This window comes from Staurois parvus, unplaced genomic scaffold, assembly GCF_062004578.1.
Source record: "Staurois parvus isolate SC_StPar_1 unplaced genomic scaffold, SC_StPar_1.0 ptg000129l, whole genome shotgun sequence".
Lineage (NCBI taxonomy): Eukaryota > Metazoa > Chordata > Amphibia > Anura > Ranidae > Staurois > Staurois parvus.
This window is the reverse complement of record NW_028317925.1, coordinates 5,524,801-5,552,365: the sequence shown is the minus strand read 5'-3', so window position 1 is coordinate 5,552,365 and position 27,565 is coordinate 5,524,801. Positions and strand designations below refer to the sequence as shown.

The window sequence follows — 27,565 nt, the reverse complement described above, 5'->3', positions numbered from 1 at the left end:
TGGATTGTAATAGAAAAATGATCTGCCCTGAAACTTTGGTGAGTGGAAAGCGTTATGCAGAGAAAGTGCAGTGCATATGTATGCTAACAGGGGGTTGCGGAGTGTGGAGCTGAGCAGAAAGAGAAGTGTGGAGCTGAACAGAGGGGGGGAGTGGAGGTAAGCAGAGAGGGGTTTGGGGCATGGAGGTAGGCAGAGAAGGGGGTGTGGAGGTGAGCAAAGAGGGGTCTGACGTGTGGAGGTGAGTAGAAAGAGGATTTTTGGGTGTGGAGGTGAGCAGAGAGGGAGTTTTGGGGTGTGGAGGTGAGCAGAGAGGGGGTTTTGGGGTGTGGAGGTGAGCAGAAAGGGGGATTTGGGGTGTGGAGGTGAGAAGAGGGGGGGTTTGGGTACAGAGGTGAGCAGAGAGTGCAATGTGGATGTGACCAGAGAAGGGGTTTAGAGTACAGAGGTGAGCAGAGATCGGGTTTTGGGATATGGAGGAAAGCAATGAGGGGGGTTCGGGGTACTAAGGTAAAAAGAGAGGGGGGATTGCAGTGCAGAGGTCAGCAGAAAAGTTTTGGGGTGCAGAGATCAGCAGAGGGATAGGGGTCCAAAGGTGGGCAGAGTTGGATTAGGGTGCAGAGGTTAGCAGAGAGGGGAATGTGCAGTGCGATTTTGCAGCCCATTCATTTAAATGGGCTGCAAATCGCACTGGAGTGCAGAAAAAGCAGTGCATGCACTACTTTTAAAAAATGCTCCTGCAATACCATGCAATCTGGTGCCTTCAAAAACAATGCATTTGCAATCTGTGTTTGGGGTTCCGTTAACAATGCATTGGCACCTGCATGTAAATCTCAATGCAATCACCTGCAGTGGGGGAAAAACACACGTGCCTTTACTGGGGTGCTTTGAGAATAAAAATAATATTCTAGATCACCCTAACTAGAAAAACACTGCTGTAGCTGTTGACTATTAATAAAGAGACACTTACCGGTCCAGGGATCCAGCGCTGTCCTCAGCTGGGCTGGTTTTTCATGTCTCTGGCATGGCCATATTTACTGTGGCAAACCGGCTGTTTGTGAAACACTGTAGCTTCACAGCTAACTCTCCACTGCACATGCGCGAGTCGTGCTGTGCTCTGTGAATGGTCCTTCAGCCTAATAATGCAACCTGTGATGTGTCCTAGATGGCTGCAAGCATGGAAGAAGAGGAGGGAAAGAGGCGATTCCAATGGACATGGGAGTTGATACCTGCTAGAAATAGGTTAAAAAAATGCTAAAAGTGGAAGAGGAAGGGGAGGAGGAAGATTAGTGGTGTGAAGTTCCACTTTAAGTAGTTATAGCAAAATTTTTTTTTCTTTTGGAAAAAATGGTTTAAACTGTATGAATAAATACTGAGCCATGTAAGCACTCTTGGCAGTTTTATATGGTTTGTTCCAATCCCTCTGTCACTTTTGCTGGACAGCTTGGTTATTAACAAAGTGGAAAACCAACAGATCCTACTGGCATGAGCAACAGGTAACACAACTATTGATTTTGCCTACAGTCCCACTTCAAGCTAAAACACTGCAATAATGTTCAGAAATGTGCACTTACTGAAAATATGCCATGCTTTCCCTTTAACTAAATTTCATCTCTTTATCCATTAAACAGGAGCCAGGACATTTTAAGTGTAAACTCAAATTGGCCCTACTAATTAAGTAAAATGATTGCTAATATTGCCAGAGGCTTCTGGTGTCCCAGTATGGCTGCAATAGACAAAGTAAGGGCCCGCCCTTTCACAAATTAATAAACTTTATATGCATTTGATGACATAACCATAGGATGTAGTGTAACTCATAAATGCAACTATGAGCAGATAAACTCCTGCCTATATCACATAAACAAGGCTAAAAGTAATAATTTATTATTCAACAGCCAGGCCTAAAGACTTCCTGAGAGCAGATGTAAATCACCATTTTAAAAAGTGTTTGGGCCCTTAAAGGATAAGTTGACTTTTCATAACATGTTACACTCATATTCAGGGTGTAATATGTTATGAATGCACTGGTCCCCGCTCCCCCGCTTTGACAGTTAGCGGGGATCTTTTTTCCCCCTTGCTAGCTGTCAAATGTTTAAAAAACTGCGCCCAAGTGGGGCTCCACCCACCCGACCTTGTCACTCATTCACTATGATCTGCGAATGAAAAACTACAAGTCCCGACAGCCTTAGTGACTGTCGGCTTGTAGTTCTCAATGAACTACCACAACACTGTGGAGCGCCGTGGTAGTTCACTGAGTCTTCCTGTCAATATATCTGCTTGCCCATACATCCCCTATGGGTAAGCAGATATACTAACAGATCTGTAGGTGACATGCATGGCACCAGTGATCTGCTGATCGCTGGTGCCATGCTTTACAGCAATGCTTTAATGCTTTGCAAACAAAAAATAATAAATGCACATTTTTTTACCTGCAAAACAAATGTGCATTTATTATTTTTTGTATATAGGTGAACTTATCCTTAAACACCCATGTACAGTACATACAGAAACACATATTCATGATGCACATTACTGCAGGTTTCATATATACTTCCACTTTTAATGTTTATTTACAAAGTGTTCAGAAGTAAGGAATTATGGAGAAATGTTCATGTTTTGACAGCAGTTGATTATTTTATTAAGGTAGCATTGAATTGATCAGAAATGATAGCTCCTACATTAAAAAAGGCTAGATCCTCCTGCGCTCTTATTTAGGGCAGAAACAATGTATAAATATATAATGTAAATGAAATAAAATTAAATTAAATAAGACAGCAGCTAGCATCCTATCCTATACCATATAGGTCTAAAATCAGATAATCACGCGAATGCCGTCGACACGTTACGTGATCTCGTGACTTCATTAGGACATCGCGATTGGTTGACCGCACTTCCATATAAAGGCCGGGAGTCGCACCAATCAGGAGTATTGGGCGGCGCTCCCACCGCCATTTTATTGTAGCACATAAACTCCGGACATATAATGTATATATATGAAAGACAAAAGCCGCACCACCATAAAGGTGAAAAACGGCACTCCGATGGTCAATGTACTGCAGCACATCCAGGGAAATAATGACATGACCTAGGAAATGCGGTCGACCAATCGCGATGTCCTGATGAAGTTACGAGATCACGGGACGCAACGCATCAACGGCATTCGTGTGCGGCGCACTTCCGGCGTGGCGCCATTTTTGAATTCTATAAGTGCTTTTTCTTCATGCAGTATACCTTGCACATTGGATTCTACCTTGACTACAGCTGTACACATTGCTCATTGGATTCTACTTTGATAGATTCAAGCTACATTTATGTGAGTGCACTTCTGGTTCTTTATTATATGCCATTAAACAGTATTACACTATGGGATTGTGTTCTCTCTCTGTTCTATGGGCATATGATCTATGGTACCTATATGAGTGCTAAGCTGCCTGGTGACTGGTCCAGTGGAGTGATGAGGACCTATTACCTGTGACATCATCTGGTTATTAAAGGGGTACCTTGAGGATCCAGAGCAGAGGTTTATTTGCTTTGTGGCCCTGCAGGGTCATGACATGGAGGTGAAAGGCCATTGCAGCCATTCCTTTTGGGTTCACAAGGAGGTTGGTTAGACATCCACATCGTGCATAAATAAGAAGATCACCACACCATTTATGGACTTGTTTTACACTTTATATGTTTATATGATATGTGTTTCACATGGTGTTTTTTTCTGATCCCATAGCAGGGACTCACATTTGTATTTTCATTGTGTCCCTAATAGGACGCCTGGGAGTCTCCATGTTTGAATGGACACAGCGTGTGCCCCCATTGCAAGCTCCTTGCTATGGGGGAACCCAACAGATGGGAGGGGCCAGGAGAGCCTGCAGGGACCTGAGAAGTGGAGGATCCGGGCTGCTGTGTGCAAAACCACTGCATATTGCAGGTAAGTATAGACATGTTTGTTATTTTTAGAAAAAAAAGTTAAGCCCTTATTATCGCTTTAAGCATTAGCTCAGAGAGTTTACCATTAGGACAAAGAAAAAATTACTGTTGAAAGTGGATCTCTGTAGTCATCTGTAAATAATATTTTATAAATCAGTAATTTCAAGCAGTAACAGTCATTAACAACATTGGTAATGTAATAGCTAGATTTCTAAATCAATTTAACGGCAACTTAATTAAAAAATGTATCAATGTATCAATTTCCAAACTCTAAAAATGCTAAAGTATACCAAGCAATGCGAAATAACAACATTTTGGTATATTTTCTTTAAGAAAGCACGATACAAGCATTTTTTGTGTATCTACCATAGATTTTAATGACCGTGCTTCAAAGATAACTGTATTTTTAGTCCTCTACAAGGTGTCCCTAAAGTCTGGACACATAGGAAATATCACTATACAGTTGCAAGAAAAAGTATGTGAACCCCTTGGGATTACGTGGAGTTTTGCATGAATTGGGCATAAAATGTGCTCTGAACGTCATCTAAGTCACAACAACAGAAGAACACAGTCTGCTGAACATAATACTACACAAACAATAGATGTTGCCATGGTTTAATTGCACATAACATGTAAACATTCACAGTGCAGGGAGGAAAAAGTATGTGAGGCCCTAGCTTAATGACTTCTCCCAGAGCTAATTGGAGCCAGGAGTGAGCCAACCTTGACTCCAATCAGTGTGATGATATTGGATGTGTTTCTGACAGCTGTCCTGCCCTTAAAAAACACACACCTGTTTTGGGTTTACTGGTATGAAGAAGCACTGTCTGATGTGAACCATGCCTCGCAGAAAAGAGCTCTCAGAAGACCTACGATGAATTGTTGACTTGCATGAAGCTGGAAAGGGTTACAAAAGTATCTCCAAAAGCCTTGATGTTCATGTGTCCACGGTAAGACAGACTGTCTACAAATGGAGAAAGTTTAGCACTGTTGCTACTCTCCCTAGGCGTGGTCGTCCTGTAAAAATGACTGCAAGAGCACAGCGCAGAATGCTGCATGAGGTAAAGAAGAATCCCAGAGTGTCAGCTAAAGACCTACAGAAATCTCTGGCACATGCTAACATTTTTGTTGACACATCTACAATAAGGAAAACATTAAACAAGAATGGAGTACATGGGAGGACACCACGGAGGAAGCCATTGCTGTCCAAAAGGAATATTGCAGCACGTTTGAAGTTTGCAAAAGAGCACCTGGATGTTCCACAGCACTACTGGCAAAATATACTGTGGACAGATGAAACCAAGATTGAGTTGTTTGGGAAGAACACACAACACTATGTGTGGAGAAAAAAAGGCACAGCACATCAACATTAAAACCTCATCCCCACTGTAAAACATGGCGGAGGGAGCATCATGGTTTGGGGCTGCTTTGCTGCCTCAGGGCCTGGACGGATTGTTGTCATTGATGGGAAAATGAATTCCAGAGTTTATCAAGACATTTTGCAGGAAAACGTACGACCATCTGTCCGCCAACTGAAGCTCCGCAGAGGATGGGTGATGCAACAGGACAATGACCCAAAGCATACAAGTAATTCAACAAAACAATGGCTGCAACAGCACAGAATATGTCTTCTGGAGTGGCCCAGTCAGAGTCCTGACCTCAACTCGATTGAAATGCTGTGGCATGACCTTAAGAGAGCGATTCACACCAGACATCCCAAGAATATTGCTACACTGAAACAGTTTTGTGAAGAGGATTGGTCCAAAATTACTCCAGATCGTTGTGCAGGTCTGATCTGCGACTACAGGAAACGTTTGGTTGAGGTTATTGCTGCCAAAGGAGGGTCAACCAGTTATTAAGTCCAAAGGTTCGCATACTTTTTCCTCCCTGCACTGTGAATGTTTACATGTTATGTGCAATTAAACCATGGCAACATCTAATGTTTGTGTAGTATTATGTTCAGCAGACTGTGTTCTTCTATTGTTGTGAGTTAGATGACGTTCAGAGCACATTTTATGCCCAATTCATGCAAAACTCCACGTAATCCCAAGGGGTTCACATACTTTTTCTTGCAACTGTATGTGTGTGTATATGTGTGTAAAATATGTTACTCTATACACTCACCAGACCTTACCCCCTTAACTTCTTTTTTTAGGATATGCTAAAGGAGAAGGTGTCCTCCACGAAAATCACAGATATGAATCACCTGAAGGAAAGCATCATGAACAAATGTGCTCAAATTTATAGAAATGTGGACTTACTGCATTGGGTTCATGTGAATCAAAGCACATGGAAGTTTACATAACAAATGGTGGAAATCACATTGAAGATGTTAATGATTAATATTTCAATGAAATAAAATGTTGAAAAAACTATTGAAATGTACTGAAAATATGCATTTGCCTTTGTGTCCAAACTTTAAGGACACCCTGTAGTTCCAGCAATGCCCAAACCTCTCAATCTTATAACTATCTTTGGTACTCCATGATCCCTGCTGTACAGCCTGCTCGGAGATTCAAAGCCCTGTCTCTGATATTTCTGCCTCTGCCCATTAATTCCTATAGAAAGGCCATCCACTGCTGGGGCAACTAATACATTGCCTTTTGATATGAAAAAAACAGATTCACAAAGCACTGCTCTGCTAGAGGAAAAGGCTGTGTGGCTCCAAGCAGTCCACACATCGAAAATATTCTGGGAACAGAGATAGAGATAAGATTTGGGAAATGCTAAGGGCACATTTACAGCATAACTGCACCAGCAACTATTCTATCAGAAAACACTGTAGTGCGATATTCATGGAAAATCTAAGTAACGTTATCTACGGGTTCAGGGCAAAAACCTCTAACAGCACATATTCACCTTTTCTTTGCTCCCTCACACCATCCAACTGCATGGACAAAGCACATTAGTTTTAAAGAATATATAAACCCAACATTTCATATTCCTGATATGTGCCTGCCGTACCATGTACTTGGATAAAAAGGTTTCCTGTTCTGTTTGTATTGTTTCCTTTCTGTGAAATCCCTGGTGTTCTTGCCAGTCCCTCTGTTTTCCTGTTAAAAACTGACCACACTAAGCAGGGTAGTACAGTGTGGTCAATTTGTTGGCTGTGCTGTTAACTCTTCCAATGATCAAACTTCTGCTGGCAGGCCCCCCCCCCCCCTCCACACACACATCCTTTCACTGGGAAGGCAAGTGTGCTGCTGTTTCTTTTCCCCTAGCCACTTATGCAGTTTAGAACAGAGGGCATGTGATCACTTATAACAAAACGAAAAAAAGGTATTTATAATGTTTTTCTATACAGTATCTATACACAAATGTTGTACCTTTAATTTCTATTGTAAACTGAATAAGTTGTTTTAGGTGAAGGTTTACATATACTTTAAGGTTTGCTTTTATAATTACTAATTTGGTATAAAGGTAGGGAGGAGAAAGACCTTTTGCCCATTTTCACAATGAAAGTGCCGTTGTACTTTGAAAGATAACTAAATATATATTTCTTACCTGTGAGCTTTCTTTTCCTGGCATTGCTAGTAAACAATTCTCATTATTTAAAAATGAGCACTTGCAAAAACCAACACTATCCACAGCAATAGAGTCAGTAACTTCATTCCTTCCTTCTGCCAAATTCCAAGTGTGTATCTGCAGATCACGACCCTGGCTGAGAGAGAAGGAGGAAATTATTAATGAACTGACTGTATTATGATTATTTGCTGGAAAATTCTTGTCCAGCGTTACACGATTTAGAATTGACAACAGAAAACCCATATACTTCATATATAGTGGTATGCCTGCTAAATCAATTACATGGATGATTAGGATTCAAATATTATGTTTTACACATACTGTAAATGGCAGATATCAAGAGGAAGTGTTCTGGATAACACTCCCATTGCTACTGTCTGTCACATAACTAAATCTAAAACAGGTTGTTTTTATTGATACCCAAAACCTAACTTAATGTCTGTTGTTTTACTATATATTTGTACTCTTCATATTATAACAAAACAGCACCAATAGTAGAACCATATACTCTATAAGAGTAGAAATTCCACTACTACAGTCTTTCTGCTTGCTAACTTATTTTAATATTACCCACTTAAGGACCAGGCTTTTTCTGGTACTTTTTGTTCACATGTAACAATAATTTGTTTTTTCTAGAAAACAACTTAGAACCCCCAAACTTTATATATTGTTTTCAAGCAGAGGCCCTAGAGAATAAATTGGTGGATTTTGCAATTTTTTTAATCACACGGTATTTGAGCAGCAGTTTTTCAAACACAATTTTTTTGGGGAAAAAATACACTTTTTTGAAATATAATGCACAAAAAATACATAACCCATTTTTGTTTTGTAAAATAAAAGATAATGTTACGAGTAAATAGATACCAAACTTTTCACACTTTAAAATTGTGCACGCCCGTGTAATTGCGACAAACTATGTACATTTTACTATCCATAAGTGACGCTTTAAAAGCATTTGCAGGTTACCACTTTAGATGTACAGAGGAGGTCTGGTACTAGAATCACTGCCCATGATCTGACGTTTGTGGTGATACCTTACATGTGTGGGACAATCGCTGTTTGCGTGAGTGCGGGACCGAATTGTGCGTTCGCCTTTGCCTTTGGTGTGTGGGCATGGCAATTTTTTTTTTTACACTGTCATTTGCAAAATAAAATTGTATCACTTTTATTACTGTCACAAATAATGTAAACATCCCTTGTGACAGCAATTGGTCTGTGACAGGTACTCTTTATGGAGGTATCTGGGGTAAAAAAAATCCTAAAATCCCTCTTCTGCCCTTAAAAGCATTCAATCACAAGATCGGTGTGACTTAATGCTTTTATTTTATAAAAATGGTGCAACAGAGCAGAACAAAGCCAATCCGGTCTTTCTCCGGCTCCATGACCATCTGATGGCAGCACCAGCTGGTCGAGCAGGACTCCCGGTGGAACGGGAGATCCTGTGACAGCTGTGGAAGGCGAGTGGAGAGGGACATCCCCTCCCGCTGCTTGTAATAGCGATTGAGCGGCTAGAAAGAAAGCCGACCATCAGCTGCAATTAATGGTACTGACTTTAATGTAGAGTTCCACCACAATTTCAAACCAGCAGCTGGCTCAGACTCTCAGCATGCCCTGGAGAGCATGGTCCAGCTGCTCCTGCCATCTTCACAGCCCTGCGCTCCAGTAAGGGCTGGAGTGGTAGAGCAGAGAGCCGGTGACTGAGAGTCACCGGCTCTCTGCTCACTGAAGACAAAGAACTGAGCGATCTGCAGTCTTTGGTCTCTCAGTTCTCGGTTTTGAGGTAGTGGGGACCAATGCTGCCTTCACTGGGGTCAGTATGACTTTGTTTTTATTTCCCAAACATTTCTTCTAAAATACATCTAAAGGCTCTGGTTTAGCAGTCCAAACAAGTCTCAGATTAACTTACTATGTAATGCAACAGCCTCACAATTAAAAAATATACCTCCCTTTAGTCAGACACTCCCTTCTTTATTTGTGACCCACATTCCCCCGCCTCCCAGACACCTCCGATTAGCACACTCAGTTCTGCCAAGCAGAAAGCAGTGAGAAGGATTAGATGTGGCCAAGTGCTACGTCACAAGCTATAGGTTTGAGAATTAGCAGCAACAAGGCTCATATCCATGACCCTGCAACCTTTTCTCATCCCACTGTAGTGCTAGCAGTCACAGGCTATGGTAAAGACAATGCTGCTTTAAAGTGATTGTAAAGGCTCAAGGTTTTTTACTTTCATGCATTCTAAAAAACCTTCTGTGTACAGCATCATCCCCCAGCCCCCATACTTACCTAAACCACCTCTTGATCAAATGAAGTCCACGAGAGCCTTGGCTCTCTGGGGACTCTCCCTCCTGATTGGCTGAGACAGCAGCCATTGGCTCCTGCTGCTAGCAATCACAGCCAGTGAGCTTATCAGGAAAGAGAGGGGGCTGGGCTCTGTATGTGAATGGTCATGGCTTGGCTGCCCCCAGAGCAAGCTGCTTACTCTGGTACACTCAGCAGAAGGGAGGGGCCAGGAGCACTGCTGGGGGACCTGAGAAGAGAAGGATCGGGGCTGCTCTGTGCAAAACCACTGCACAGAGCAGGTAAGTATAACATGTTTGTTGTTTTTTTAAAAAACAAACACAAAAACCCCAAGATTTTATTATAATTTTAAATTCAGTAGCAGCGGTGTTGTCCCCCTGTCAGAGGAAGCTGGATGAAGTGTCTTCATTTGGGAGCCCACTTCTTCATCTTGGAGACACAAAAGGATGACAGCTGAATGGTCAGCAGAGTAAAACAAATCGCACTTTAGTCAATTGCCACAGGAACAGATGTCCTTACCTGTAGATTTTCCTTCACATCCTGTCCAGGTGACAACTGTGAATTTTCCCCTCGCTTTTTGTCCTGGTGACAACAGACATCAGCACAGAAAGCCAGAATGAATCTCCTCACCAGGGGAGACAACAAAAATCACATAGACGTTCTAACCCTTCTAAGCTCAAAAATAGTAAAAATGGCTACAGATTCACTTTAACAGTCCTGATAAACTAACAGGACAAGAGAAAAATAATATATAGTTATAAAAAAAAATGACATGTCCACCAACAATCACTTGGATCATTGGTATTCAAATACCACACTACCAGCACTGAGTTAATTTATCACCAATGTGTAAAACTGCTGAATAAGCATAGTTGACAGAAGATTCGTTGTTCGTGAAGAGTAATCTCTGCTACCATACGGACCATTAAACTAACATGATATTACAGAGGGGATATGATTTTGGTTGAAAGACAAATTGGGATCAGTGTCCATACTGTTAGGAGATGGTTTGGCACTGCCTCTTTCTAGAAATGTTGTTCCATTAAAAGTACTATTAAGATTAATATATAATAATGACACCCTGAAAAAGCATTTCCACAAATGGAAAGACACTAGGTTACAGCAGATAAGTTTCCGTGAAAAGTAATAACTTATTAATTGCCTTCAGGGTAAAATTACAAGAAATTGCAAGTACAGTTCACTTCTAGCCAACAGTTTTCATAAATCTGATCCAATGATTTGATGAAAGATAAAATGTAATGGTGGTTCTGCCCTAGACCAATTAGTTGGTTAAAGAGCCATGCAAAAAAAAAAAAAAAAAAAAAAAAAAAATCTCTAACAATCCAAGAGACACACAAGTGTTGCAGTAACTTCCCCAACAATAGTCTTTAAAACAAAAACCAATAACTTTAAAACAAACAGTTTATGCCTTACCTTAACAATGAATAAAATAATGTAATGCTGCATATTTTTGCCAGTGTTCTTTCCTCAAAGAGCTGATTAAATCTTGTGATGTGATCCCTGCTAATGACTTTGAGGACACAATATTATATTATAGACTGCATGTGTACCTCATCCCTGATAAGCAATTCAAAGAAAGAAAAAAGAAACACGATGGGACTTTACTGGTGCAGTAGCGGATAGACTTGTATACATAAATGTACATATTTATTTGAAATACATCTTGCAATGACATTGCAATGGCGCCATTGGAAAGCACATACGGCGGGTGGACTTTGATATTTTATTTTATTTATTTCAGGTACTTATATAGCACCGTCAATTTACGCAGCGCTTTACATATATATTGTACATTCTCATCAGTCCCTAACCCTCAAGGGGCGTACAATCTAAGGTCCCTAATTCATATTCATATACAAGGGCCAATTTAGACAGGATCCAAGTAACCTACCAGCATGTCTTTGGAGTGTGTGAGGAAACCGGAGTACCCAGAGGAAACCCACGCAGGTACAGGGAGAACATGCAAATTCCAGGCAGGAGGTACCATGGCTGGAATTCGAACCGACGTCCCTAGTACTGCCAGGCGGAAGTGCTAACCATTTAGCCACTGTGCTGCCCATGGAGTAATCTAGAGGAGCCACTGATTTGAAAGACATCTTGTATTGTTATATATGGTCATTTAAAGGAGCGGGTTTACATCACGCAATACTGAGGTCTGGCATTGGATCTTCCATGCACCCTCTATTGTTATACTGAGAGTATTAGATTATAGCTTGGAACATATCTATGGAATTTATCTTGTATGGATGAATCCACATATAAATATATCCGCTACTTGTCTTCTAACTAAGACACCATCTGATTGGGAACGTTATGAGGGGCTTTGGATCTGGATGCTCACTCGAGACTATTTTGTTAACTTCCTGTGTGGGTGCTGTTGCCCCACATCACCGCCTATGCTGATATCTAAGGCATTTGATCTCTTCGCCTCCAATCTCTGGATCCTGAAGAAGCTAACAAGCAAAACGTGTCGACCTTTGGAGAATATTATGCTATAGGAGATTATTCCGTTATGGTTTGAGCTGGTTAGCCATGTATTGTTTTTATACAATGTCATTGCAAGATGTATTTCAAATAAATATGTAAATTTATGTATACGAGTCTGTCCACTACTGTACCGGTAAAGTCACATCATGTTTCTTCTTTCTTTTTCTTTCTTTCAGGACACAGTACAGTTCTTTAGTAAAATGACATTTTCCAACATGCAATATAAAACAATCTAAACATTTTAAGACCTTGGAGTTGATTTACTAAAGGCAAATAGGCTGTCTACTTTGCAAGGGCATTTCCACTTTACAAGTGAATTGTACCTTTGCTTAGTGACGGAGGTGAAAATTCACTTTGCAAAGGATACCCAATCAGGTGCAAGAAAAAAAAGGGAAAATTATCTTGCAAAGTGAACAGGCCTTTAATAAATCAACCCCTATACGTCAGTAAGAACCAAAGAAGTCCCATTCCAGATGCTCTCTAAGCTCACACATCATTCTCTCTGGCCAGATCCTGCAGTAGCTCTCTGAAATAAAAGCCTACCGGAATAAACTAGAGCACAATTTAAACTTCTTTACATCACTACAGCTTCCAAACAGGTGATTTCTAAAGCTTGGAGGACACCCAGCCTATATTTTGTTGAAATGAAACAAAAGGGTAATGCAAGCTATGATTCACAGCAAGATAAAGGCTACCATATTATATTGCATTCCTAAACACCTAAAAATCTGACACCATTGGGTTGAGAATGTGTTACCCCCAAACTTTGACCAGTCACTATTGGAACCATGAAGCTTTACTCAGTCTCGACCCATTGACTATACAGATGTGGATAGTCCACATATATGTATAGTCATATGTACATGACTATATATATGTGGATCGGCTTGGATGGGAGTGACTCCGACACCCCCCTCTCTTCCAGTCTCTTTTCTTTCTTCTAATTTTTTAGCATGGTAATTTTGTCTACTCTACACTCTATACAGAATAGTTATTGGTGTTTCACGTTCAATCTGTCCCAAGAAGGTTGAGGTCCACTTTTTTTTAATGTACTTTGATTGCTCGTTCCAAGCACATACTGGTTGAATGTCTTTGTGATGGCTAGTTTGCAATTCTTGGAACATCTTAACTTTTATGTTGTGATCAGAGTGTACAACATAATACAGTTTTTGTACACTTCCTTTCTATTTCAATAAACATATTGGACAAGAAGAATCAAAGAAGACCCATAACTCAAGAACTTAGTATACATCAGGCAAAAATATGTATACCTGGACCTGTGAACAAATAGGGTACTTTCTGAAATATACATACCCTGGAACAGTGTTTCCTCATTTAGAGAACCAGTGCGTAGCTACAGATATGGCAAAACCAGCAGCATGTAGTTGAGCCTTGTCTTATGCTTCCAAAAAATTTAATCAAATGAATGTAATACAAAGTCCAATTGTTCACTTAGCTTTGAGGAGGTTGTGTTTTCTATCTCATTGATCTGTTGCTCTAGAATATGTCAGGTGAAGTTATACATTAATTGGGCATCCAAGTCTGTGGTTTTCAGGAACCTGTGGCTGTCAGGAACCAATGTTTACCAACCAACCATGTTTAGCCAGGTATACTAGGACTATAAAAGGAATATGTTTCATTGTCTCTCACTGAAAAATAAAGTAATGATGGTAAAATTCTGACTAATGTGCTACTTAAACTATTTTTAAAGCAAGGAAGATTTAGAAAAGCTGAGCACATTGTAAGCTATCAGCTTACATTTTCGCATGGTTTGGACTCCACTTTCTGTACACCACAAGTAAATAAGTGCTTCTGAGAGAGACTTTTTAAAAATATAAAATAAAATGTTATACTAGGCAATTCATTTTTCAGGTTGCTTCAGTTGATCTATATGTTTAATGTAAAGCGAAAGTACAGGAAAAACGTAAAACACAGTTTAAATGGGCAAAGGATTTCTAATTCTGTTCAGCCAATCTGTGATCTGGGCATCCCTACCAGACATAACAGGCAGCTACATCCCCTCTGCAGCAGACAGCTTGGTCAAGAAAACACCCCTGCCAGTGATTGGACAATAAATCAGCAGCAGCACACTCATGAGGTCATCCCTTTGTTCATTATGATTTGGACAGCACATAGCATAACTGGCTACTATTGCTGCTCCCCCCCTCTATTTCTCTCTACTCAAAAGAGCAGTTAGTCTAATCCCCTTGAAGTACATTTTTATATTACTGGAGAGTATAATGGGACTTTCTTTCTCATTGCACTTTTCTTCAAGTAGTGCACAACAATAATGGTCCAAAAAAAAAAAAAACAGTGAATGCCCCCAGACCCTGACTTTGTTTGAAAGTAGAACACCTGAGTATTTTTTAAAATAACATCTTATTCTACAAAACCACTGAGTTAGCCTTTAAACAGATGTAGATACAATTATAAAATTGCATCATTATCTCTATATATGTTAGGAGCGGTGTAATGTGATATACTGCATTGCAATATGTAATATTTCCCAAGATAACTGGCATAATAGGTAGCAGCTCATTGGCAAAATATACAGAAGTTTATGCCAAGTAATTACAACAGTAGCGAGACAGCCATCCTAGACTGTATCTACCCTGGCTCCAAAAAACTATAAGGCGGCCACCAGGAGCTTACTCATAATTATCTGGCCATTTCTTGCCAGCACACTGGGAGTTATCTATAAATACTAAATACCAGAACACAAAATACTATTATACAAGGTGCATACAAGAATAATTTCAAAACTTTCGATCATAAAATGGTCCACAAGAAGGTTATCTCTCAAATAAAAATTGAGCAAAATTAGAAATATTTACTTAAATAGGTTGTCATATCCTGTAAAAGAATATTGATTCCATGAATTTAACATGACTACCATAAGGCAAACAAGTGCTCCAAGTGGTCTCTAAGTATGCTGGCACTGTTAATGATACTGATTGTTGCAACCTTTATGCTTTCCAGATGGACGTTTGAAAAATGCAAACCTCTTTTTAATGCCCTGCAGTTTTCACTGCCTAAGAACACATACACCCAATATACAGTATAAATGTTCAAACTTGTAATATGCTCCTACTAGCAATATTGTTAATAATAAAGTCTTGCATATGCAGACCCAGAATGCCACTTGATACACACATAGGGGTTTGTTTACTAAAGGCAAATACAGTGTTCACTTTGCAAAGACTACCCAATCACATGCAAAGAAAAAAAATATATATATTTGCTTGCACATGATTTGATGATGGAAGTCAGCAGTGTTTCACCTCATTCACAAAGCTCTGTAGAAAATTCCCTTGCAAAGTGAGAATTCTATTTGCCTTTAGTAAATCAACCCCATAGTTTTCAATCACCTAGCTATTACATCATACACTAAGGTACAGGTTCAGAAATGCTCGCAATGTGAACTGATTTTAATAAATAAAATACAGAAAAACGAAATTGCACTCACATACATGCTTACCATCAGGAATATAGACATAAGCCAAACCGCATACTTTGTCCTCAGCTTGGTTGTCAGTATAAACCACAGCCCAGAGTCTGTGCAAGAAAGTTCTGACAGGTTGCAGGTCTAAATACTCCATTTATTAGCCCCAGTTCACTAGAAAACAGAATTCTGTTTTGAAACTATGGCAGAAAAAGGGGGCATGACCTGGGACAAGGTATTCTCAATTCCATCAATCACGGCTAAGTACCTTGATACGGGAGAATTGGAAATTATCTTTAAGTAGGAAATCACAGTCCTAATTTTCTGGTGGTAAATGTGAAGGATTTAGTCATGTGCGTAATTGTTGCTATGGTGGAAATGGGGCTCAGAAACCAAACCTTTTTTCATTTTGTGAATGTGCATGTAAATGTTAACCATTGCAGAATGGTGGATTCACTCTGGAGTCTTGCACTGCTTGCACCCTGTTAGATTTGGGTGAAAAAAAAAAAAAAAAACACCGAAAAAACCCCCCAGAAATCTAAAGAATTGTTTACACAGTCTATAACAAGAAAATATTTATAAACCTATCTTCCTTGTTTACATGAATGTTTTTAAACAATCTATGGCATACCCTAGAGGAAGGAATTATCCAAACAGAATTATGTACAGTAGTGAAGAAACAGTACCTATAGTTGCCAGAAAAAGGAAAAATGGGTTGTAGGGTTTTATTACCTCATCAGACAGTCTTTGCTGGGAAGAGTATGAATCCAGTAAACTGATTTGCCATCATGTCCATTTAGTACAGCGTCTGTTCTTCGTGTATTTACATTCCAAACATGAATTAACCCACTGGATGACCTGGTCATAAAAATCATATCTTCAGTTAGGCATGTTTTAAATATTATAGTGGGACAAATTATACAATACGTGGTTCCTTGCCCTAAGAAAAATCACAGGCTGGGATTTTTTAGTGTTCTTAGCAAGTATCTGCACATATATGTAAATAGTATTTATCTGATTATCTGAATTTAGGAATAATGATGGATCCCAAAACTTGGGCCCTTCGCCTTTAGCTGACCCTTGGGCACAATTTATCCCACTAACACGAACAATGGGGCACTAGCCTTCTTACCGACACCAAATGACAGGGCATTATTCCTATCACTGACACCACTAATGCTATTCCTACCTCTGACATCAATGACTGAGAACTCTTCCTCCTGCTGACACCAACAATGGGGGTACTATTCCTCCACTTACATCAATGATACGTTTCCTCCCACTGACATCAATGACTGAGCACTATTCCTCCCTCTGACACAAACAATGGGGGTACTATTATTCCCACTTATACCCTTAAAACCCTGCAGTTGAGTCACGGTTTTACCACCTGCAATCCCTACCCCCTTTAGCTAGTAGAAATAAGCCCCTGTTGTTTTTAGTGGGTGCTACTGCCTGCCAATCGCAACCTATTCAAGTAAAGGGGGCCATTCTACCAGTGACCTGCTACTGCATGCTTCTGTGGGGTTCAAGAGGTTAAAGCAGGTGGTGAGAAAGCAACACAACGCAGCCTGCTTTAACCCCTTGTTTGCTGTACTGCACAAGGTTGCGGGGCATTTGCAGAGCAGCCTCTTTCACTTGAATGGTTCACTTAGCAGGTGCTACACCCACCAACCATACAGGACATATAACCCTTGCTGCGGCTGCGATATGTGTATACCCCTAGCCACTGCAGCTAAAGGGGATGCGGTTGGGGCAGGGGTGGTAAAAAAAAGCATCTTAACTATGAGGTTTTACTGCCCCCTAAACGACAAATGTAAACAAAACCTTACTGTTCTGAGCCCCCTATAAGACCCCCTTTCACACTGATGTGCTGTGGTTTACCGCCACCGTGGGTGCAGTGCACCTGCGACTTTCATGGGTTTACTGCGCTTTGCCAGTAGACTTCTATTATATCCTGCAGGTGTGGTGCACTTTCTGAAAGTGCACCAAAACTCTTGCATTCAGAAGTCTATGGCTAAACACAGTTAATCTGCTGGAAAGCTGCGGGTACACTGCACTGCAGTGCACACGCGGAGTGGGTAATCTACAGCGCATCAGTGTGAAAGCAGCCCTATACTATTATGCCCAGTGTATTGCTTTATACTGACCAGAATGTCTCTTTTTTCCTGCTGCTGGCACCACTATGGAGACCGCTAGCTGGGATAAGAGGTGGAGTGCAGCTGGTATCAGTCTGCATGGGACAGGAGCCAGCACTACAGAGGAGGCATCAGCTTATCTGGCTCTTGCTCCCTACTACAGTTCGAACTATAAAAGTAGTCCCTCTGCATTAACTAAACAACAAATAACCCACGCTATTATATCCTCAAAAATACTGTGCATAAAACTTAAATATATAAACAATGAGAGTCTCTTCTGCTTCTGTTCGGTATATATTTGATGACAAGCAGAGTACATTGGCAGGTTAAGCCTTTTCAAATAACAGCTATAGATCCAGTGCTTTACAAGAAGGAATCCTGGAAACATCTCACCAGAGAAAAGTGTTTATTGACTCTTAAGCCCACAAAGTAGGTGTCCAACTCATCTGGTGAGTTAGGAGTGCATGAGGTAGGGGACACAGAGCACAACTGATTGACATCGCTTTGAGCCCGGGACACTGTCTTTGGAAGATATAAGCATGGAACACAGAGCACAGGGCATGTAGATTTATATTGGAATGTGCTGTGTTTTCAGTTATTAGTCTCTCTGAATTCCACTCTGTTTCATGTTCTGTGATGGCAGGTCAGCAAGCCCAGACCACAATCTACCAATTACCTGGCCACAATCTACTGGTAGATCATGATTTACGGGTTGCTTACCCCTGGAGTACAAAATACTTCCAGAAATGTCATTTTCTGCTTGTGTCAAGTCAACTTTTAGGCATCCTCTGCAACAAAAATTTTATTTTTGATGAGATACTCGGCTACGTAACTACTTGAAGATGAACTGGACACCACTCTCAAACACAGACCCCCTACATGCAATGCCCCTTGGTCTCATGGTCTCACACACTTTGTTTCAGAAGCTGCTTATATACTTTTTTGCTTTGGTATTTTTGTAAATCGCATATAAAATAACTAGAAGCAACCACTAAAAATGACATATATTTATTGAACTACTGGTAAATTTATTTTCATTTTTAAAACTTCCTGTAGGTGATTATTCAGAATCCTCCTTCTTAAAATAAATGTCCCTTCACAACAGCTTAAGTCTTTCACTGCCAGGTGCATACGGTGTACGGACCTACAACACTGCTTCCAGTTGGCCAGGTCCTTACGCCGTACGGACTTGCATTCCTCCTTCTGCTGTAGGGCTCATGGTGACCATGAATTTAAATCAGAACTGTTCATCAGACTCTGCTGAACAAACCAATAGTCCTGATCAGCGGATGAGAATCTACTGATCAGAACTATTGAACTAAATGTGACCCCCCACCAGGCGCTGCTGCTGCCGCCTCTGAGATTCCTCCGCCGCTTCACCCACCTCCACATACCTTGCCATGGATGAAATGGCACCCCCTGTTGCCTCTTTAAATTCCCCCTACTCTCCTGCACTGGCTCCAGCAGCACCAATACCCCCTCCCACCACCACCGATCCTGCTGGCATTTATTGATGGTGGATTCCCTGCAGCTGCTGGCTTTAGATGCTGCAGGGGAGCCACAGCAAAATAGAATATAGAAATCCAGCAACTGGGGGCTGTTCCAACCCTCCCCCCCTCCAGTCGATCCTCCACTCACCCTATCCTGGGCACCCCCTCCATGTTGTTCTGCTAGCTGGCTCTCCCTCCTCTCCCTCCCGCTGGTTGCAGCTTCTGCTGGGGAAACCAAAGATGTCAGGGTGGAGATCGGTGTGTACGGTGGAAGGGGGATTTAGTAAACGTGTTTACCAGCCCCCTTCCTTTCCTTGAATGGACATAGTGAGCAGTCAGTACTGATTGCTCCTGTGCCCATTCATCACTGGAGAACAGTAAAGATTCCCCCAGAAAAAAGTACAAAATATTGAAAGAAATAAAAAAAAAACATAGTAAGGCCTTGTTCACACAGGGCATACTACAGTGTAACCCCTGCAAGACTGTGTTTACCTGCACAGGGATGTACAGGTGTTCCGTGCATCCCTGTGCATGCAGTCCCAATGATGTCATTTGTTTCTGCACAAACACAGCCGTTGCTCCCAAAATGACATCCGTGTGGGTCTGGGTGCATGTCCCTGAACTCACAGTGTCTGCATTCGGTTCGGCTGTGTACCCACACAGATGTGAGCTTGGGAGCAGTGGCTGTGCCCATGCAGCCGCTGCATCCCAACTGACATGAATCGGACTGCCTGCCTGGGACCGCATGGAATACCTGGGCATCCCCACATAGGTAAACACTTTAGTACGCCACATGTAAACGAGGCCTAGCAATTTAGCAAGCATTTTGTAAGTTATGTTGTGTTTGCTCACTAATAATGAACTATTGCTGGGCCCAAAAATCAGTAGCACATTTGTGTATTCTATCGGTCATGTGCTTTCAGAAAATGTATGGTTTAGGAGGTCTTTTACAAACTCTGAAAGCTGTATGTGAAAAATTATAACCTCAGATTTTTGTTTTTATTCTGTTTATTAATGTTTTCAATAAAAACACAGAACACTTAGTCAGGATGTGATAACCTCAGATTTTTAAAGTAAATTGTTTTTTATTTAAAAAAGGCGTAATTTAAAATGTACACATATTTGTTATTTATTAACTCAATACAGTTTCAGCTTTTATATTTAGGAGGGTTTTATCACAAATTTTGTAAGTTTGCCATGTATGTATCCACTAATAATGATTTTAGTGTATTTTTAGTGAAAATAGCGAATTGATCAGCAACAGATCTTTTCATTTTACAGATCATGTGCTTTCAGAAAATGTATGGTTTGGGGGGGGTCTTTTAAAAACTCTGAAAGTTGTAAGTGAAATGTGGTAACCTGCAGATTTTGAGTAAATTGTTTTTATTTACAGTTTTGCGCACCTTCCGCTTTCACCTTTTCATGTAAAGATGCAATTTAAAATTTACAAATATTTGTTATTTATTAACTCATGAAAGTTTGAAAAGCATGAAATTGATAAACATTTGCGCAACTATTGCGAGGCCTACAAAATTAGTAGCACAGTTTTTTTATTCTATAGGTCATGCACTTTTGGAAAATGTATGGTTTGGGGGGGGGGGGTGTCTTTTACGAACTATAAAAGCTGAAAGGAAAAATTAAAAAAAAATGGAAAAACAGCAAAAAATGGTCTGGCCACCTGAGTTTAAATGTGGAGCTCAGGGCCTGGCAATGAAAGGGTTAAACCAAAATCAAACCCAAAAGCAAACATTTATTATATTGCAAATGATTAATTCCTAGATGCGATGGCTGCATTAGTTTTCTTTTTTTAGGCTTTCTTCCTTCTATTTTTATCTAGTGACCTGGCCAGTACGTCTGCTGTTTTTCAAAAGAACAAGCTCTCTTCCAGATGTATCAGTTAAAGGGATGAGACAAACAATTCAACACTGGCAGGGTTACTTACAATGTTCACTTTTACTTATGTAAAACCTTTATCCCAAATGGGGAAAAAACTGTTTGCTGTAACTACTTATAAAATGTTAGCTGGAATTTGGCTTCAGTTTGGTAGTGTATCTAAATCTGCTAATATATCTAACACTTCCCTCCCCCAGGCTAACAATGCTGCTATCCAAATGTGCCCTGTGGTCCTCCAGCCAGAGAGGGGGAACTCTATACTATAAGAGGTGTTTCACTGTCCATATCACCAAGTGAAAACAGAGGTGAAAAAAGCATAACAAAAAATAAAACTAATGCAGTCACCATGTTTGGTGAGCTGCAATACATTAAATTTTTGGTCTTAGGATTTAATACCACTTACAGTAGTTGCAAACCTTTAACATGAAAAATGAATAAAGTATGCTTCACTGAATAGGGTATACCAGTTTATGGAGAGCTCTATAGACACTTTACCCTTAGGACAAATTTATCATGTCAAAGAGAGACATTTATAATGAAGAGCAGAGGTTGCTATCTGCTATATATTTCAATGTTAGTTTAAACTTGGGCTTGCATTTTACATTTTTTTTATTCATTAAAATGCAAACCAGTTTGTGGATCCTGTGGGGTCTCACAGAGTTCTCTCTGCTTAAAGGTTATCTAAATCCCCCCCAAAATTATTCATATATTGCAGCTTAACCAATTCTTAGATGTGGTGGCTGCATTTGTTTTCTATGTTTTCAACTTCTTTAAGCAGACCAAGCTGTCCATCAAAAGTGTCAGTTAGAGGGAAGGAAAAAGAAGCTGTAGTTATTGGGAGTTGGGCTTTAACTTGTTAGTCACCTATGTAATGCCCATTTAAATCTACTAGTCCATCTAAAACTATGTTCTCCACAGACTGAAAATTCTGCTGTCCGGGGTGGCCAAAATGCATTCCAAACACACTGAAAACATGCGGACATGCATATGTAGAAATGCACAGTGCAGAGATTGCTGTATAAATGAGAACTTAGTAGCACAATGGTCTTGGTAAGGCCATTCCCCCACAACAGTCATGACAGATATGTTCAATCAACTAGTGCATCACAATTACAGTTCCAGCACAGAACTGTCAATTTATTACTGGACATTCACGTGTCTCAGTAATTAAGAAATACATATTTTTAGACATAGTTGTTTCTTATTTCCACTGCCTCACTACCGAGAACTCATTTTCTTCAGGCAATGTCAATTACATTACATTACATTTCCTCCTCATGCCCATGAGTGCTGTAAAAGAGAACGAGACCTGTAACATCAACACTAGCTAAAAGAGAATCCCAGTCAGTAATAAAAAAAGAGTGATCTTATATAACTAAACCATAGCAACTTGGTATTTCCTTCTGCTAAATACAGTACATAGACCACTGAGGTGTAGGAGGCTGAAAACCCATAGAACTCAATGCCTTTTCTGCCACACAGTACATCCACAAATAAACTGCAGACAGAGATCAGTAACTATTCATACAGCTTATTTAACCTGCAGTATTTGCTGTAAGACTGTACTTTGCTCCAGTATGACTAAAGATTCATGCACAGAGCCATAAGGGGGCTGTACAGCATGCAAGAGCACACAGAACCTATGAAAAATCTACCCCCGGATCTACAGCTGCTGTGTACAGCCACTAAGTTCCAGGATGCAGCTGTACATGGGTATGTGTTGGCACTTGCGTAAACACACAAATGAGCGCTTAGGGTTGTATGCACTGTTAATTCTGATGCCAAAATTCAATTTACCCATAGTCCTTTGACTAAAATGCCATTTTAGTTTTAGTCGTATTTTAGTCACCTGAATTGTTTTAGTTGTGTTTTAGTCAACTAAAATCTCAAGTACTCTTTTGGCAAACTGTATTGGCTGAGAGATGCAGGCTCCCTCTGTTTGCCCGATGCCTGGGAGTTCTGGAATAATACCCTGCAAACCACAAAAGAGGAACTGCTCCATTGGACTTGTGTCTATCTGGATGTGACGTGGTGAGTGTTTTATCTCCCAGCAAAGTAGCAGTGCTTAGCAGTGTTTAAAATAACAGCCTCCCTAGACCAACCAGTACTCTGCCCTGTGCACTCCCTCACTCCCATTTACTTCCCCATCCCCAAAGTATAATGCACCCTACCCTGTGCCCTCCCTCACTCCCATTTACTTCCCCATCCTCACTTGCAGGTTTCCTAACATCCCTAAAGTATAATGCATCCTGCCCTGTGCAATCTCTCACTCCCATTTATTCCCCCATTCCCACTTGCAGCCTGGCATTACAGCAAATAGAGTTGACAAATAGAGTTGACAGTTTTTTTTTTTTAAATATTTTAAAGTTACATTTCTGTTTGTCAAACAGCAATATTTCTGTTTTTTTATGAAACTTGTTTTTATTTATAAAGACAGTTTTTATTAAAATGGCTACATTTGTGGGCTGTAGTGCATGTTCAAACCTTAATATCATAAATAAAACAATTTTAAAGCAGGAGTATATACTGAGTTTGGAAATTCTAGAGAAATGCTCAAATAATGCACTACAATTTAACTAAACCCATTAGATTTTAGTCAACTAACTGAAAACTTAAATAGATTTTTATCATAGTTTTCATCAATTGACTTAATTCTAATTTTATTTTCATTTAGTTTTTGTCTTTGAAAACATGCAGCTGATGAAACCTATGAGAAAATAAATATCTTTGTCAGCGAAATTAACACTGGTTGTATGTCTCTATGTGTATTTATGCAAGTGCCGAGATATGCCAGCATATAGCAGGTTCTGCTCTTGCACGCTGTACAGTCCACTTGTGGCCATGTGCATGAGCTCTAATGAGTACCATGTCTAAATGGATTCATACTATGATACACATTCTACTCAGCAGTCCTTGGAAACGGTTTAAGTGTTCGGACACATCAAGTTTGACTTTGAAATCGTGCAGCTTCCTTTGAAGTCACATGATTTCAAAGTCGGATGTCAGTGGGACTTCAGGTGCGACTTGAAAGACATCTGTGGGACTTCATGCACAAGTATCTATGCAAATCGCATCTGAATTTGCAAAAAGTAGTGCATGCACTACATTCAAAATCGTTGCGACTCAAAGTCGGAATTGCACTGATATGACTGCTTCAATTACAGACAATAGGGTGCAACTTGTCATTCGATTTGACAGTATCAAAGTGTATGACAAGTCGCACCAGTATGACCGGGGTCTTAAAATGGAACCAAACCCTTCTATCATTTACAGCTACAGAAACTGACATATTGGCCTCTGTTTGATCTGCAGTTAGCATGATGTTACACGTGATCAGTTATGACACCAGTCATTTGAAGGCTTGATAGATCAATTGAGAGCACAAGCATCCATGACAGCTATCATTCACAGCATGCTTAGAAGGTAACTGCTTTGGGAATTAACCTGTTGAGTTTGTTCCACTTTAAAAAATCTGACAATGAAGTATACCTGTGTATACATTTAGGAATAACAGTGCATAATAACATAGACCATATATACATATTATATGAAACTTACCCAGAGAAAAGAAGGGGTGGACATGCTTTATGAACTCTGCAGTGAAAGTGAAGGCTATTGACTTCTGCACCAATTCCTCGAAGGTCAAATTTTGGATCCGGTGAAGTCATTATAAATACTAAATTCTACCTAATAATACATATAAAAAAGGTAAGTGCTGTTTGTATCACATGTCATACATTCCACATGCGTGAGATAAATATATGTTTAATTGATTTGCTGGATAGCATTGCTGGATTCAGATATCAGGAGCCTAATAGTGGTGTTAAAGGCTCTGCTTTAAAAAAAAAAAAAAAAAAAAAGAAAAGAAAAAAAAACTTTATACTTATCTGCTCTGCGCAATGGTTTTTCACAGAGCAGTCATGATCGTCTTCTTCTCAGGTCCCCCACTGATCTTGGCTCCTCCCCCTTGACCAGTGCCCCCAATAGAAAGCCGCTTGCTATGGGGGCACTGCTGTGTGCTCGTTCCCAATCCCAGCTCTATGCGTCCATAAGACATATAGAGCGGCGGCTTGGCCCCACCCCCTGCTCTCTCCTAATTGGCTCACTGGCTGTGATTGACAGCTGTGGGAGCCAATGACCAGCTGAGGCTCCTGTGCACATTGCTGGATTAAAAGGGGGCTCAGGTGAGTATGGTGGGGTGCTGAAGGGGGAGCTGCACACAGGTTTTTTTACCTTCAGCCTTCACAAACACTTAAAGGCTGTACTTCCAGCTCTGGAAAGCAGTAAAACCTGACAGGAATTCTATACCGCCCCACTCATGCCAAACATTTATGCTTGTGTTAGTTCAACTGTACCAGAAACCTGCCTGTGCAGATAAGGGGTGTCTCTGACTAAAATTAAATAATGTCCTTGCTATAGGTGTATACCATTTATGTACCTCATGAAGCCTGACTGGAATACTCCTAGGCCTAGTCATTACTGCTCATCTCCACCATCACAGGAGTGAGCTTTCACTCTGAAACAAAGCCCCTCACAGTAGCATCCGAGAGATTACTCCTGTGGGGGTGGAGGTGAGCTCTAACATGTAGGCCTCACCTAGCAACACCCTGGGAGTTTTCCAGTCAGGCTTCAGGAGATACGGTGGACATAAAAGTCTACACACCCCTGTTAAAGTGTCAGGTTTCTGTGATGTAAAAAAATTAGACAAAGATACATAATTTCAGAAATTATGGAAGAAAGGAAGAAAAAATAAAAAACTAAAATAATATGTTGCATAAGTGTGCACACCCTTTGCCCACTCTTCCTTGCAAAAACACTCCAAATCTGTCAGATTATGAGGGCATCTCCTGTGCACAGGCCTCTTCAGATCACCCTACAGATTATCGGATTCAGGTCTGGGCTCTGGCTGGACCATTCCAAAACTTTAATCTTCTTCTGGTGAAGCCATTCCTTTGTTGATTTGGATGTATGCTTTGGGTCGTTGTCATGCTGAAAGATGAAGTTCCTCTTCATGTTCAGCTTTCTAGCAGAATCCTGAAGGTTTTGTGCCAATATTGACTGGTATTTGGAACTGTTCATAATTCCCTCTACCTTGACTAAGGCCCCAGTTCCAGCTGAAGAAGAACAGCCCCAAAGCATGATGCTGCCACCACCATGCTTCACTGTGGGTATGGTGTTCATTTGGTGATGTGCAGTGTTGTTTTTGTACCAAACATATCTTTTGGAATTATGGCCAAAAAGTTCAACCTTGGTTTCATCAGACCAGAACACATTTTCCCAAATGCTTTTGGGAGACTTCAGATGTGTTTTTGCAAAATTTAGCCGGGCTTGGATGTTTTTCTTCGTAAGAAAAGGCTTCCGTCTTGCCACTCTACCCCATAGCCCAGACATAAGAAGAATACAGGAGATTGTTGTCACATGTACCACACAGTCAGTACTTACCAGATATTCCTGCAGCTCCTTTAATGTTGCTGTAGGCCTCATGGCAGCCTCCCAGGCCAGTTTTCTTCTTGTCTTTTCATCAATTTTGGAAAGACGTCCAGTTCTTGGTAATGTTGCGCCATATTTTCTCCACTTGATGATGACTGTGTTCTATGGTATATCTAATGCCTTGTAAATTCTTTTGTACCCTTCTCGTGACTGATACCTCTTAAACAATGGGATTCCTCTGATGCTTTGGAAGCTCTCTGCGGACCATGGATTTTGCTGTAGGATGTGACTAAGAAAATGTCAGTTTGTTTTTCAATCGAGTTGTACAGTTTATAGGTCACATTAAATGGTGGAAAAAGTTCTGAAATGATTTATCTTTGTCTCATTTTTTTACATTGCAGAAACCTGACATTTTAACAGGGGTGTGTGGACTTTTCATATCCACTGTACGTAAACGGCCAACACCTATAACAAGGACATTATTTAACTTTAGTCAGAGCTGCACAGTTTGGTGTCACCTACAGACATCCCTTATCTGCACAGGAAGCTTTTTGGTAAAGGTGAACTATCCCTTTAACCATACAGACAAGGTAAGAGGGGTGCAGCCCAGTGGCTAAATGGTTAACACTTCCACCTGGCAGCACTAGGGTCGTTGGTTCAAATCCCAACCACAGCACCACCTGCCTGAAGTTTGCATGTTCTCCCTGTATGGGCTTCCTCCTACACTCCAAAGACATGCTGGTAGGTTAATTGGATCCTGTCTAAATTGTCCCTAGTATGTGTATGTATGAATGTGAGTTAGGGACTTTAGATTGTAAGCTCCTTGACGGTCAGGGACTGATGTGAATGTACAATATATAAAAATAAAGCACTGCATAAATTGACAGCACTATATATGTACCTGTAATAAATAAAAGCAA

At 40.5% G+C, this 27,565-nt stretch overlaps 1 protein-coding gene across 3 annotated transcripts in view; it reads right to left on the bottom strand.

The window, feature by feature from the left end:
• GNB1L (G protein subunit beta 1 like) overlaps window positions 1-27,565 on the bottom strand; it is a 55,622-nt gene that overhangs the window by 26,787 nt on the left and 1,270 nt on the right. For 2 of the 3 annotated variants that reach the window (XM_089672478.1, XM_089672479.1), the window contains exons 2-4: window positions 24,774-24,902; window positions 16,427-16,552; window positions 7,426-7,582 (exon numbers count right to left, since the gene is read on the bottom strand). In XM_089672478.1, coding sequence (XP_089528604.1) covers window positions 7,426-7,582; window positions 16,427-16,552; window positions 24,774-24,883 — 393 coding nt within the window. In that variant the 5' untranslated portion in view covers window positions 24,884-24,902. Of the gene's footprint in view, window positions 1-7,425; window positions 7,583-16,426; window positions 16,553-24,773; window positions 24,903-26,657; window positions 26,922-27,565 lie in introns of all 3 variants that reach the window. The other variant, XM_089672477.1, reaches the window with a different exon arrangement.